Source organism: Pyrgilauda ruficollis, unplaced genomic scaffold (assembly GCF_017590135.1).
Source record: "Pyrgilauda ruficollis isolate IOZ18807 unplaced genomic scaffold, ASM1759013v1 scaffold113, whole genome shotgun sequence".
Taxonomy (NCBI): Eukaryota; Metazoa; Chordata; class Aves; order Passeriformes; family Passeridae; genus Pyrgilauda; species Pyrgilauda ruficollis.
This window is the reverse complement of record NW_024509544.1, coordinates 617,574-632,099: the sequence shown is the minus strand read 5'-3', so window position 1 is coordinate 632,099 and position 14,526 is coordinate 617,574. Positions and strand designations below refer to the sequence as shown.

The 14,526-nt window shown below is 62.3% G+C and overlaps 1 protein-coding gene across 4 annotated transcripts in view; it reads left to right on the top strand.

The window, feature by feature from the left end:
* Nucleotides 1-1,190: 1,190 nt before the first annotated feature.
* Nucleotides 1,191-14,526, top strand: part of FGFR1 (fibroblast growth factor receptor 1) — a 28,798-nt gene continuing 15,462 nt past the window's right edge. For all 4 annotated transcript variants that reach the window (XM_041478742.1, XM_041478733.1, XM_041478724.1 and 1 more), the window contains exons 1-2: nt 1,191-1,369; nt 7,376-7,572. In XM_041478742.1, the coding sequence (XP_041334676.1) occupies nt 7,482-7,572 (91 nt within the window). In that variant the 5' untranslated portion in view covers nt 1,191-1,369; nt 7,376-7,481. The remainder of the gene's footprint in view (nt 1,370-7,375; nt 7,573-14,526) is intronic.

Below are 14,526 nucleotides of genomic sequence, written 5' to 3'. Positions count from 1 at the left end.
GGAGAACATCCCAGCAGGTGTGTTACCTTCCCCCTTCTCCCTGTCCACAAATCTGTCAAATCTGAAAGGGAAATATTCCGTAGGTCTTGGCATGGGGAGCTGAACAGTTGCCTGAAGCAGGAGGAGGCTGCTCCTGAGGATGGATGCCCAGCATTTGGTTCAAATCTAACACCAGTGACTGACAGGGCTAATTCAGCCTGTCCTCTTCCCTCTTATAACTTAATCACTTACACATTGCCTCGGCAGGTCTGCCCTGCTGACTGGAGATGTCTTCATCCTGGGATGCCCTGCCTTGGGCTCATGACTGCTCCCACAGTGCTTCCTGCACGGAGGCTCAGTGCCCTGCACCCCGTGTGACCCTGAGCCTGTCCAGCTTTGGGGGAGCTCATCTGAGTGCCCAGACTGGGGCTCTGTGAGCTGGCCTTCCATACGGGGAGTACAGAAGCCAGGCTGGGCTCACTGGTGTGACAATATCCCACTCTGCCTTTTGGCTGGGGGACTGAGTGTGGCTCCAGCTGAGACTAAGCCAAAAGTGCATGACGAGAGTTCTCTGTGTTAGAGCTGCCATGTTCCTGCCCCAAACCTCAGTGAAAACACTTGGGAAGGGCAGGGACTGCAGCAGTGGTGGCTGCTGGGAAGGACTTGGGGCTGATGATTTGGGACCCTTTAAACATCTGCCCTGGGTCTTGCTCGGCAGAGGGGCTGGCTGGGGCTCCCGGCTGCCCGGAGCTCTGCCCACCCTGCTGCCTGCATGCACTGCCCGCATCCCGCTGCCTCCAGACCGGGTGTTGCACAGGATAACGGGGGGTGCAGGCAGGCCCCTCGCCCCAGCCCGTACCCACGGGGCCTGAGGCTCCCCTGCTGCCCGCAAGACCCGCACGGCAAGGCTGCAGAGGTGAGGGGAGCATTACGGCCAGCACCCCTGCGCTGCCTTCGGGGCGACCACCGCCCGCAAAACTCCGGGGCACGTCTGGAATGCCACGGCCACCAGGGTCTCCAGGTGGGGGGCGGTCCGGCTGTGACTACAAGCCCCATCAGGCCGCTGAGGAGGAGGAGGAGGGGGAAGGCGGAGGTGGAGTCGCGGCTGTCGGCGGGGCGGTGCGGGAGCGGCTTAGTTCGGCGGCGGCGGGCGCTCGGCGGGACGCGGCGGGCGGGCAGCGGCAGCGTCGAGGCGGCCGCGCCTTCGGGAGCGCGTCCGGCAGCGCCTCCTCCCGCCGCCTCCGCCGGCCGGGCCGGAGCGGAGCTGCCATGGGGCGGCCGCTGTGAGCGCGGCGGCGGCGGGGCTGCGCCTCTCGCCCCGGCCGGGGCTCCCCTCCATTGTTCCCGGGAGCGGCGGCACCGCGCCGCCGCCGCCGCCCGCGGGGCTCCGGTGAGTAACGGCCGCCGCTCTGCGCGGGGGGGGCGGCACCGGGACCGCGGGGCGTCGCTTTGTGCTCCGCGGGGCTGGCCCGGGGGCTCGCTCGGGGGACGGGGCTCGGTCGCGGCCGAACCCCCCCAGGTGCGCCTCGTTGCCCCGGCGGGGGGCTCGGCGGCGGTACCGGCGCGGGGGGTGCTCCGCCTGGAGGGACCGGGGATTGTGCGGGGGTCGGGGGCCCCGGGGCCGTCGCCGAGGTGCAGCCGCTCGGCGTGCAGCAGTTTGGGAAGGCGGCGGGTCCGAGTCGGCCGAACCGAGACTGGAACCGCCCCCGCCGTCCCGACCCCGAAACCCCTCCCGGCCGTGGGGCAGCCTGGCGGGAATCGGGGGTCGTTTTCCGAGTCGCTGCCTGGCCCTTTATTCCCAAAAAGTACCTGAGCGGGAGCCTTGCGGCTTCCAGGAAAAAAAATGGAGAAGGAGCTGGATTTGGTTGTGTTTCAGTTTGGGATCCCGGGGCGGTCAGCGGGAACGGAGGCGCTGGAATAACGCCGTCCCAGGGCTGGTGCCTCCCTTTGTGTGTCCCCGCCGGTGGGGCTCCGGGAGCCGCCGCATCCCCGCGCTGTACCGGGCTCCGGGAACCGCTCGTGAGGTGCCGGGAGTGCGGGGAGGCGGCGGCGACACCTGCGATGGCGGGTGACCGGCGCGCCGGTGCGGTGGCACCCGGAGGGATTATTGCAGAGAGGCTTGGTTGTGGTTTCTGTGGGTTCTGGGGCCGGGAGACACGGAGGTGGCCGCTGGCCTCGTGTGAGGACGGAGCGGAGCGTGTCCGCGTTCAGGTGGCGCCGAGGGGCTCCGCCGCTGCCTCGCCGTCCCCTCTCTGCCCGGGGTGCTGCGTTCGTGCCCGGGGTGCTGCGTTCGTGCCCGGGGCGCTGCGTTCCTGCCCGGGGTGCCGAGCTTCTGCCCGGGGTGCCGAGCTCCTGCCCGGGGTGCTGAGCTCCTGCCCGGGGTTCTGCGTTCCTGCCCGGGGTGCTGAGCTCCTGCCCCGTGTCCCGGCTCACGGCCGGCCGGGGCAGCTCCCTGCCCGGCAATGTTTAAACCCGAGCAGTTCAGTGAACCCAGCGGCTCGCAGGTCGGGCTGGGAGCTGCCGGCTGCCGGCCAGAGGAGGCTGGGGCTGTGTGCAGGTGGAGGCGGTGGTTTGCTCGGCCGGGGCTCTCGGGGTGCCCACGAGCTGGATGCCAGCACAGGGAGAGCCCCCCCGCGCTGCCCGGGCTCGCCGCAGGAGCGTGGGCCCTGCAGCCCCCTGCTCTGGCTAGCAGCCATCTTCCCCACTCAGGAGCACTTCCTCCCTTAATCCCTGTGCTGGCTGGCATGCACTGCTGCCTTTTCCTTGTGTTGCTCCGAGAGGATTAAAATAAATCGCCCCTGCCCCCGGCAGGGTGCAGGCACGAGTGGTGCCGGGCTGAAGGAGCCGGCGGGAGCCTCGTCTGGGCTGTTCTGCACACGAGGTGCCTGCCCTGGCTGTGCGGGAAGGGTCACTGCCAGAGGTGGGCTGGAGCTCCCTCTTTATTTACCCACCTAAAAACATAACCTGAGCCAGGAGCCCTACTGTCTCCAGCCCCAGGTGGAGACCCACAAGTCCTGGCTGCTGGAAGGGGCCACTCGCAGATGCTCATCCCACCCTGAAAATCCAACTTCCTGTCCCTTTGGGGACCTTCTGCTTCTGGGCATGATGGCAAATGTGTGTCCTTCCCCTCCTGATGGCTTTCCCTGGAAGAGTGCCGTGTAGTGAAAACCCCATCCAGCTCCTGCCCAAGCTGGGTGATGGGTCTCTGTCCCTGCCTGGGATGGCAGACTGATCGTGTCCCAGTGTCCCTGTCCTTGGCCAGTCTCCTCCCAAAGCAGTCAGGGCAACCAGCCCAGTATGGATTTTTGGGTACCGATGGTTGTTCTGTAGATCTGAAAATCAAGTCTTCAGGTAGGGAGGGATCCCTCAGTGTGAGGATGCTTCTAGAACTGTGATGGTTTTATGGAGAGCTGTAGGTGAGGCTGGGCCTTTCCCTGTCCTTCCTGCCCCGTGTCCCAGGCTCTCCCACCACTGGATACCCACCCACAGCTGGGTGCTGGAGGTGCCCCTGGTAGCTCTAAGTCCTGGCAGCCAGCTGGGAAGGGTTAACATGCTCTTTATGCTGCACAGTTGGATATTTATTTTTCCAAGCATGTGTCTGCTTTAAGCATTACACTTTTCCCCTACAGTTCCATGTGCAGTTGTGTTTGCTTTTTATTTCAGCAAATACTTGGTTCTTGACCTGAGCCACAGGTTGGAGCACGGAGCACTGGGCAAGGGAAAGGCTTCGCTCCTGCCGCCCACAGATTGTGCCTTTGGCGTGTCCTTCTTCCCCAAGGGCAGCTGGAGGGCTGCTTTTGTTGTGCCTCAGAGGGAAAGGAGTCTCTTTTCATGTGCTTTGGAGCTGGGGGGTGTTTGTGCCAGGCAGGGTGGTCTGCTGGCAGTCACCACCTCCCCTCCTGAGGGACAGGGACTGCCACCTCAGGCTCCTGATGCTGTGCAGAGCCAGGAGTTGAGCTCAGACTCTTCTCCCTGTTGGATCTGGCCTGTCCCTGTTCTTTTCCTGCCCGCTGTGTTACCCTGCTGGCTGCTGGTGCCAAGGCAGCCTGGACATTCTGACGTGGTGAATGCCTCGAGCATCTGTGCCCCAGCAGGGAGGCAGAGGAAAGGAACCAGAGCCCCCAGCCCCAGCGAGCCCATGGCAGCAGCCAGCCCCTCACAGCCAGCACCCAGGGATCAGATCGGGGCTCCCCTGCAGATGTCACAGCATTGCAGGGCTCCAACCCTGGCTGGACACCCTGCTCCAGCACCAGCTCCTGTGTTTGGCACCTCAGATGCATTCCTGAGATGGACAGGACAGGAAGGGGCTTCCCCACTCAGAGCCACTCAGCTCAGAACCATGGGGTGCATCTGCTGTGCAAGTGGGAAGGTCCTGTCTGTGCCACGTCCCTGGGACAGCTCAGCCCCGTGACTCAGGGCTGTGGGAGATGCAAGGAGTGAAAGTGCAGCCCTCAGGGTCCCTGAGGATGGGGGAGACAGGTTGCACAAGACTCCTCATGGACACACTGGTGTGCAGAGGCAGTGTGAGAGCATCTTTCCTGGCACGCAGGGAGCGTGTGCCCCTGGAGGGTGCACGGATGGGCACAGGGCTGTCCATCACCACTCCGAAATAGCTCCGTGGGTGTAATGGCTGGTTGTAATTGCAGTTTTGGAGGCAGGTCTCCGAGGGGCACTTAGCCCTGGCTCCTCTCTAGCTGCTTCTGTTTTTAGTTGTTTGAATCCACCCCGGAGCAGTAAATTGCAGTGTGCTGGGGCCACGGGGAGTGGGGATGGTGCCCAGTGCCCAGCAGGAGCCAGAGACCCACCCTGCCCGAGCTGCCATCCTCCAGAGCAAATGGTTTCCTGTTGGGATTTATATAAAAGCTGTATAAACACGGAAAAGAGCCGTGCTGTTGTTTGCACAGGTAGGAGCGCTCTCCCCACTTCCTTGCCTCCTTCCCGTGTGGACACCAAGGAGTTATGAGGGCAGGTGTCTTGGGGGTTCCCCAGCCTCCCCTTTTCCCTTGGGAAGGAGGAAGAGGTCTGTGCTGCCTCTTCAGCATCTCTGAGCACTAAGATTCCCCCGGGTGCTGGTGAACCTGTCCAGGAGGAGCAGGCAGGATGCGTCCCAGTCCTGCTGCCCTCCAGCAAAGCCATGGCTGCTGTGCTCTCCCTCACTGCCCTGGGAAGCTGACCATCTCTGTGTGCTCTTGCTGGATCCTGGCACCCTTCCTTCTGTTCCTCCCTTCCTCCTTCCCAGTGACCCTCTCAGCCACGGGACAGCTCTGTGCTGCCGAGCGATCCCTACGCCATGGAAATATCCTGCTGTCAAGCCCCTGAATCAGCTGGAAGGCACCCGCTCCGAGGTGTATCTGGAGAAGGGCTCTGCTGTGTGCGAGCCAGCACTGACTCATTTTTCAGGAACTGGAGGCACTGGGCTCTCCTCCATCCCTCCATCCCTCCCCTCGGCGCGGGGCCGGCTCGGGAGGCCCACGCAGACGCTCCGCATTAGGGCATGTTCCGGGGAGCATGTGCTGTCGATAAACAAAGCCACTGAGAGACAGAAAATAATTTCCAGAAATACCAAAGACTTTTTTCCTCCCCCCCTCAAAGAATTCTGCCTCCCCTTTCCAAACCCTGATAAATCCTGAACATTCAATAACTATTTCCAAGCACTACCCGGTGCCTGGGAGTGCTGGTGTTGGAGATAACACCAGTGTTTGCTGGGTGCCCTTTTCCCTGCCTGACTCCTTGTGTCAATAATTTGGGTCCCAAATATTCCTGTGCCAGCCAGAGCAGTTGGGCAGGAAGGAGGCAGCTGGAGACCCCACAACTACACCCCAGCTGGGCTTCCTTTGGGTGCAGAGGCTCTTTGGAGGATCCAAGCCCTCTGGGGCTTGTGGCTGCTCAGCCCATCCCTGGGGAAAAGCCAGGGCACGGGGAACGCAGGGTCTCGCACTGGAGCAGCAGAAGCCAGAGCTCCATGGACCGAGTGCGTGGGGAGGATGAGTAGCAGTTTATTACTCACTACGATTATTACTCACTGTTTTTAACAGTGTGTACTTCAGCCTGACGCCTTTCGGCGAAGGGAAGCGCCTGTTCCCGCGGCAGGTCGGGGACAGCGCAGCGCGCGGCGGCGGGGACAGCAACCGGGTGAGCTTGGGATGCTCGGCAGAGGCTGAGGGGCCTGGAGGCACAGCTGTACCCCGGGAGGTGCCTCGGGGAAGGGTTTGTGGGATGGTGTTGTCCTGTCCGCATCCTGGTCCTGGTAACCGTCCCGGAGCTCCCGCTGCCAGCGGCGCCCTGGCCGGGGCCGCGCGCGTTGTGCAATGGCTGGGCAGGATCTCCTCGGCAGAGCCCGGCGGGACCATCAGCCATGGCCAGCGTCGGGACCTCGTCCCAGGCTGCTGCCGAGGTGCAGATGTGGCGCGGGGGTGGAGCACGGGGACTTGTTCCCATCCGCACGGCTCGGAGCAGTTGGCCGGGGGCGGCTGGGTTCGGGCTGCAGCGTCCCCCTGGAACGTGTCTTGGAAGAGCTCCATGCTCCTGGCATGGAGAGAAGGAGGGATGGTCAGAGGGAAGGAGGAATGAGGGCCATGGAGGGCACACCCCCACAGCACCCTGAGGCAGGATCAGGCTCTGCTGGGCCGCCCTGTGTCAGAAGCCAGCTCTGGATCTGCCCTGCACGGAGCAGTCCCCTGGAAAAGGATGGGGACCTGAGGGGATGGGTGGGCTGGGGAGCCCAGCGTGAGAGCTGGCAGGGACGGGAGCGAGTTGCAGAGCTGGCCCTGGATGCCGGGGGATTTCTCCCCACACAGCGACTTCAAAAACAGCTGTTGGTGGAAAGAGATGGGCTGCAGCTGGCTGACCCTCTGGCTCCAGGAAAGCCTCTCCAAGGGAGTGCCTGCTGTGTGCCCTATGGATCCTTTAGGGAATGGTGGGGGCTGGAGTTTGCAGTGAGAGCTGCCGTGCTAGGGGTGGCACAGACAACATGAGATTCTGCTCTGGATAAGGGATTTCCCTCAGTGAAGCCATGGGTTAGCAACACCTGACAAAGTGCAGGAGGAGGAGAGCAGGAATCTCCCTTTCTTTAACTGACGTTAATGTTTCTCTCACCGTTCTGGGAAATCTTTCTGCATTCGGTTCTGCTTCGCCAGCGGTTTCTGTCTTGACACATCAGCGCTTTTACTCAGGGAAACATAACCCTGCCAGTCAGTGCCAGGTCATGTCAGGCTGCTGAGGGGTCTGTGGAGACATGCCACCGAAGTTTGGGGACATCCCTTGACCCAGGGACGTCCTGCTGTCTGGGCTGGATGCGGGACAAACATCGCCTGTGATGGCAGCTGCACACACCGTGCACTGGATGGTGGGATGTGGGGGAGCTGGCCCTGCCTGACTCTTCTTTCCTCCTTCACAGCTTGTAGGGGCTGCCAGCCCTGCGGAGACCCCCCTGTGCCCGCCCGGGGCCCCCATGGAGTGGCAGTTGCGGAGCCCAGTCGCCGAGCAGTAGCCGCAGCAGTGGGATGTGGACCTGGCGGTGCCTCTTCCTTTGGGCTGTGCTGGTCGCAGCCGCGCTCTCCGCTGCCCGGCCGGCCCCCACCCTGCCCGAGCAAGGTAAGAGCATGGCTCCCACTCCCTTGTCCTTTGTGTTTCTCGTGGGCTACACGAGCTGCTCTTCCCTGAGGCAGAGGCTGGTGTGTGCTCCAGCTGTGGGGCTACCAGCGTGTCCCCAGTGCCACCTGTGGTGTCACCCGGCTGCCTTGGGAGTTCGTGCCTCTGGGGACATGGCACGTGTTGTTCCCAGAGTGGTTTGTGTGGGCACAAAAGTGGGTGTGTGGCTCCAGCAGTGCCTGGGGACATTTTGCCTGGAGAAAAATTGTGGCAAACCCTGACGCGTTGGTTTGGAGGAGGGTGCAGAGCCCTGGGGGCTGTGTCCCCTGCTGGGGTCACTCTGTGTGACAGCACTGTCACCCCTGTGATGATCTGTAACCTGGAGTGTGTGTGTGAGGCTGCTCCCACCCTGTTGGCCCCACTGGGGTGACCCTGGGCTCATAGTGGTGATGGAGGTTTGGGTGCAGGGTGCTGGTTCAGCTTTTGCCAGCTGGCAGTGCTAGGGATGAATGCAGCCTGCAGAAACCCTCGGGATGCTCCGGTGTTGCTCCCAGCTGGGAGTGCTCAAAGCTGGGGCTGGCTCACGTGATTTGTGCAGTCCAAATCTCTGCTCCGTGGGGCTGGGGAGTGCAGTCCCTGACCAGGACACCCCCTCCCTTGTTATCGCTGCTGTCCCCCAGGAGCAGGGCTGGTGGCAGTTTCCAGGGGGGTGCTCCTGCCTCAGCCTGGCTCAGCTCTGCAGTGTGGGGGCACCCCAAGGCTCAGGGATGGGCCAAGTGGGTCGCCTGGCCCTGGGCAGAGCCGGCCCTGGCAGAGAGCCCCGCGCCGGCGCCTCGGAGCCTCGGCCCTCGGCGAGGCAGAGAATAACCAGAGCCGGCAGCGGCACTTCGACTCGCTCCTTTTGGTTCTAATTACCCAAGAATGTCTGCTCTGTGGGCACTGCTCTGCTTTTTAAGACTCGCTCCCCCTTCCCCCTTCCTCCCAGCAGAACCCTGGGAGGCAGATTGCCGGTGTGGCCGGCATGGGCACGGTGCTGTGAGGTGCCCCGGGGTCCCCTCAGGGCTCGGGGTGGGAGCTGGCAGCCAGCCAGTGACCCCTGTGCAGCTGCACCAGCCCTGGGGGAGATGCCTGGGTGATGCCCTTGGCTGCCGGGGTTGGCTCCTCTGACTGGAGCAGCAGGTACCCTGGTGACAGGTCACACCCTGTGAGGTGACACCCCAGGAGACAGCCGGAGCCATGCGTGCTCCCTGGGGAGCTGCAGCTCTGGAGAGGAGCCTGGGCAGAGCTTTACTCACAGGGAAGTGAAGTGAAGCCCATTGCTGAGATTTTTCCACTGGCGTGCCTGCTCCCCGCATCTGTAAACAATGCGGTTGACAGTGGTAAACATGTTTTTCTCGGGAGATTGCTCTTCCTGGAAGAGGTTTCCTGGCAGTGTTTGGGGTAAGGATGGCTCTGTGCTGCCGGGAGAGCACCACCTGCAGCCCCAACCCCGGCTGTGGCGCTGAGAAAAGTGTTGGGGTGTTCAGGTTGAGGGGAACTGACAGAGCATAGGTGAATTTTGGGGTGCATGAGGAGCCCTGCAGCTCCCAGAGGGTTTGGGAGCCGCGTCAGGCGGTGGCAGTGGAGGAGGAGAGGTTGGAGAGGAGGGAGCTGGTTCCTCGCCAGCCTCATGCCAGGGCTAACAATAACCTCTGGAAACGTTTCCCGACACGGTTCTCACCAGGGCTGCCCAATTAGTGCCACAGCAGGAGCCCGGCTGGGGCAGAATCCGTCCCTTGGCTCCAGAGCCGACTGGTGGGAACAAAATGTTCCCAGCAGGACGTGTGGGATGGGAAGAACCAGTGCTGGGCCAGGAGCTGCAGCCAGGGCTGAGCCACCAGCATCTCTCAGGGGCAGGCTCCGACCCAGCCCCAGGGATTTTGGGGTCCCCAGGGGTGTGGATGGGGTTCAGCTGCCATGCTGAGGGCCATGGTGGCCTGGGGGCCAAGGTCTCTGTGCTTCCCCCCTGACTCAGGAGCATCCCCCATCACGCCGGGGGCAGCAGCACCATGCTCAGTCCCTCGGTGGTGGAGGCAGCAGCTTTCCCGGACTTTGTTCTGCATGTTTATGGGGTTTCAGTTTACTCCCGGTTCTGAGGCAGCTAAGCTCCCTTCTCAGGGAGGAGTAATCCCCCGCGGCCGGCCAGCGGCCTGGCCTCACGTGGAGGGGGGTTCAGCACTGGCCCCCCTCTCCCTGTGGTGTGGGAGGGAGTTTGGGAGCTCTGCTTGTCAGGGGCTCCGTCCCAGTACCAAAAAATCTGGAGCAAATAAAACATTAACAGGCATTTACTGCATTTTATAGTTACCTAAATTTGGAGGTGGTGAAAAAACCCTGGTTAAGGGGAAAAGCCAAGAAATTTCCATGCGCAGCCTCTGTCCCTCCCTCGCACAAAGCCGCTCTTTGTCTCCAGGTTAAATAGAAACCTGCAGAAAATTGCCAAGGTTTTTTTTTTCCCCCTCTCTCCTTGTCTGCCATTGTCCCAGCCGCTGCTCAGGCATCTCCTCGCAGGGGGCTGCCTTGGCCCTGCAGATTGTCCTGGGGCAGGGGGGTCCTGCCTTGGGCAGCTGCTTTTGGGACACACTGCACCCCAAACTGCCCCAGTGCAGCAGACACTCCCCCGGGGGTTGTGTTTGCACTCCAAAGCACAGGGGGTTGGGCTGCAGCCCCCTCCCCATGGGGCAGGGGCGGGGGGCTGCCCCATTTCCCAGGGCTGCTGCCTGCCCAGCTGGCCACAGGCTTAACCCCCCCCCGGCCATCTGCGGGGCCAGCAGGGGCTCTGCCTCCCGGGGCTTTGTTGTCCCCAGCTCGTCCAGGGGGTCTTGTCCCCAGCTCGTCCTGGGGGTCTTGCTCTGGACCCTGCAGGAGCCAGCAGTCGGGGCAGGCAATGTGCTCAGCCCAGGTAGTTTGGGGGAGCCCACGAGGGTTTTTGGCTTGTCCCCAGTGCTGACCCTCGGCTCTGTCCCCCTCCCCATTTCCCTGTGCCCCCTTGTTCTTGCAGCTCTAGGTGTCTCCCCCCCCAGTGCCTCGGGGAGCCCGGGGGATCCCTTTTGGAGTAGCTGACTCCTTGCTGGAGCCCCACAAGCAGCCCAGCGATTCCCTGCCAAGCCTGCAGCCTCCTGCTCTTCTGCTGTTGATGGCAGCAGCCCAGGAGTGTTCCCGGAGCTCGGGGGGCCCAGCAGCACCCCCAGACCCCTTTGCTCAGTCCAGTCCCGGCTGTGTCCTCCAGGGCATCGCCGCCATCCCCTCCCAGCCTGCCGGGCCGGCATTGTTCCCTCCTCCCGCCTTTCCACTCGGATGCTGTCACTCCAGCCTTTAATTGAGGAGCAAAAAAAAACAAATAAGAGTTGTACTCTGCCAGAGCCTGGGCTGTGGAGCTGCCGCGGGGGGAGCAGGAGGGTCCCCGAGTGGGGAGCCCCCCGTGTGTGGAGGAGGGAGGTGGGCACAGGAACGGGCACTCGCTTCCAGCAGTGAGCCAGGATGGGCAAAGCCAGCCAAAAACTGCGGCTTGGGGCGTTGTCTTGTGACCCCATGGCCGGGGGGAGCCGATGGAGAGGGGTCTGTGCCCCAAGCCGCTGCCTCCAGCGCTCTGAGCAGGGCCGGGGGGAAGGGGTGGGTTTGTCCTGACAGCTTTTAAACTCCCAACGCGCCTGTTAATTAAGTGCTGCTTCATTTGCGGTGCAGGCTGGGAGAACCGGAGAGCCTGGAGCGGGACATAAATCCCTTCTCCCTGCGGAGGGTGTGGAGCAGCCGGGCTGGCTCGGGCAGGAGGAGCTGGGGGTGCTCTGAGTGCCTTGTGATGCTCATCTGCTGGCATCTCCCTGCTGCAGCCTTTCCCTGCATCCAGGGACACGCAGGGATGCTGCACCTCGGGCCGTGCCCCCGGCACAGCCCGGCCTGGGGGGACACGGAGCTGTTTAAATCAAAAAAGAAGCCAATCCCCACGTCCCCGGTGAGCGCTTCCTGTTGGGATTAGTGGGGCTGCCGGGCATGTGTGTGCTTTTTCTTCAGGAAATACCTTCGGAAAGCCCCGCTGGGGTCTCCAGGGCAACCGGCGCCTGCGGCTCCGCGCCCCCCGCCCGCATTGTCCCCGCGCCGCTTTGTTGGCCCCTTTATTGCCATCGCCACCATCGCCACGGCCAGCACGGCCTGTGGCTTTCTGTGCTTGCAGGGTGCAGCCCGGGCTCCCCGTGGTGTATGCCCAGCCTGGGGGCACAGTGAGCACGGGCAGCTCCTGTCTCAGGGCTGCCCCGTGTCCCTGCTGTCCCCGGGGAGCTGGTGACAGTTGTGTGCACTTGGTGACACTCTCCATCTGGCCCCAGGGCTCGGCTCCGCTCCCGGTTCCATTTCAAAGCTGGAACAAAGTAATAAACCCACGGCAGCTGCCCCTGCCGTGGCACTGCGCAGCTTCTGGGGGTGCTCACGGAGGCACCATGGGCTGGAGCTGTCCCTTGCCTCCCTGGGGACCTTGGGGTTCCCCGTGGGCATGAGCCCTCCTGTTCCCTGGGATGGACAGGGCTGTGGGACTGGTGTTGCTGTGCTCTGCTCCCTGTTTGCTCAAAGGGGCTGTGACCAGCCCTGCTGCTCCCAGCTGAGGTGAGGACTCCCACTGACCGACCTTTTGTGCAGTGCTGGGAGCAGCTGGAGCCTCAGGGATGGGAGCCAAGTGTTGGTCTGGCTGAGGAACCTCTGGAGAGGTGCCCCTGTGGGCCTGGCTCGTGCCCATGGGGAGGCTGTGCTGTGGGGGTCTGCCGTGGGGCTGTGCTTGAAGGTACAGGAAAGCAGAGGGGGATGTGAGACAGGGAGGTGTCAGGCTAATGAGACCAGCAATCACGAACCAAAGTGGAGGCCACGCCAGTGCCACGGCTCACACCAGCAGCTCTCAGTGCCCCCGGTGCCATCTGTGCCATGCCAGTCCCACCGAGAGGCTGAGCAAGCCTGGCCATGCTCATTAGCTTGTGAGTTCCTTCTCAGGCCATTCCACGTTTTCCACCTTATCCCAAGTGCCAGAGGAGTGCCATGGGTGACCAAGGGCAGCCCCACTGTGCCCTCTGCTCCCCTCTCTGTCCATCACCTTGGCACCTCTGTGCCCCAGTCATGCTGCTGGTGCAAACCAGCCCCTGGCTCAGTGGGGCTGGAGGGGGCTGGAAGCTTTGGGAGGGGATCTGGCCCCACACCCAAGGGTCTGAAGGAGCAGTGGCACTTCCATGGTGTTCCCAAGGACCTGTGGCCATTGGAAAGGGACACTCCTGAACCTGGAGTGCTGCCTTCTCAAGCTCTGAACCTGGAGTGCTGCCTTCTCAAGCTCTGGCATCAGGCTGGGGTCTCCTGAGCTTTCCCCTGCTCCTTTTCCATCCCCAGGAACCTCCCCACAGTGCACAGGTGTGGGGTGCTGGTGGAGCTCCAGGCTGGGAGGAGTGACCACCCCACTTTCGCTGCAGGGCTGTTCTGTTCCACAGGGAAGTTTGCTGATGCATGGGAAGGGGCAGAGCTGGGAGCCAGATAAGAGCAGCTATGGCTGCAGCACTGGACTCGTGCTGGTTTGGGTTTCATGGCTGTTTGTTGCCCACTGACCTTGCTCTGTGTGAGGAGGGAGTGGGGATGGGCAGGAGGATGTGGTGTTGCCCAGCCCCGGGGGTTCAGGGGGACAGGATGGGATGTCACTGCTGCTTTGTGAGCCTTCGGACATGCCTGTGACTGATCGCTTGGAACACAAACCAGAGCTGTGAGAAATGTCTGTCCTGTGGGAGAAAACCAGGGGAAAACAGGATTGCAAAGCAAGACCCTTCCCCACCACCAAAGGAGCTCCCATCGGTCTTCTCCTTCCACATTAAAATGTTTTGTAACTTCTCACGGATGAACTGGAGCCCTGGCGTTGGTGTTACAGCAACTGAGGAAAGGGAATTCTGCCCCATCCCACTGTTTTCCTTCAAGTGCTGAGCAAAGGAAAGAGGAGAAACTCTGGAGCTGCTCATGAATGTTTCTCCCATGAAGCTTCTCATCAGTCCAAGGCAAAGAGAAGTGGCCAGAAAGTGAAGTGCAGGTCACGGTGCGGCGAATCAGAGTTCTGGAGGGCCGAGGTTTCATTTTTGGCTGTTCAGAGTGGCTGTGGGGAGCAGGGAGGAGTGAAGCCTCGCTGCTGGTCCTGTGCTGCCTGCATGCCCTGGCTCCTCTGTGGGGTGTTTTGTGCCAGCAGAGACCCTGTGCCACAGCACTGGCCCAGGGCGAGCTGCTCGGTGCTGTTTAGGTACTTGTGCAGAGCAGGGAGCAGAGGTTGTTCTTGTCTGGCTCACTGGGCACTCAGAAATCCTGGGGGGCTCAGCCCTCGAGCTGCAGATCAGCTGAAGCTTGAACATCTCCTGGCTGGTTCTGCTGTGTGTATTGGGATTTTCCAGCCCCTAAGAGGAGCATCTGCAGCAGTGCCCTGTGCCCCTTCGTGCTGCTCCCACAGCATCCCGATGGCATCCAGCTGGCCAAGAACACACATCATCAGGGAGGAGGCAGAGGTCAAGGGGTGCCTGCCTGAAGAGTTGGGCTCTGGAGCTGTGCCCACCAACCTGTAGAGCTCAGTGTAGGATGATGATCACACTGCATCCACCCACATCATCACAGGGAGCCTCTGCAGAGCTGCAGCCGCCTGGACCCTTCCGTGGGCTGTGGAATTTGAAGAGGTGATTTGAAACCCAGCATCTTCCCCAAGCCTGGCACCAGGAGAGCTGCTCGTGCAGCACCCACCATGAAGGGCAGGACTCGAGGACAGAGCCCTGGACACCTCAGGGCTGGCAGAGATGAGATTGTGTCACAGCAGGATGGAGAGAAAGGATCTTTGTGCTGCTCACACAAGCGTCACCTCGGGGAGCTCGGCTCCCCTGCCTGGATGCTGCGGATGGGAACGCCGTGGCCTGTCTGGCCAGAGCTCCC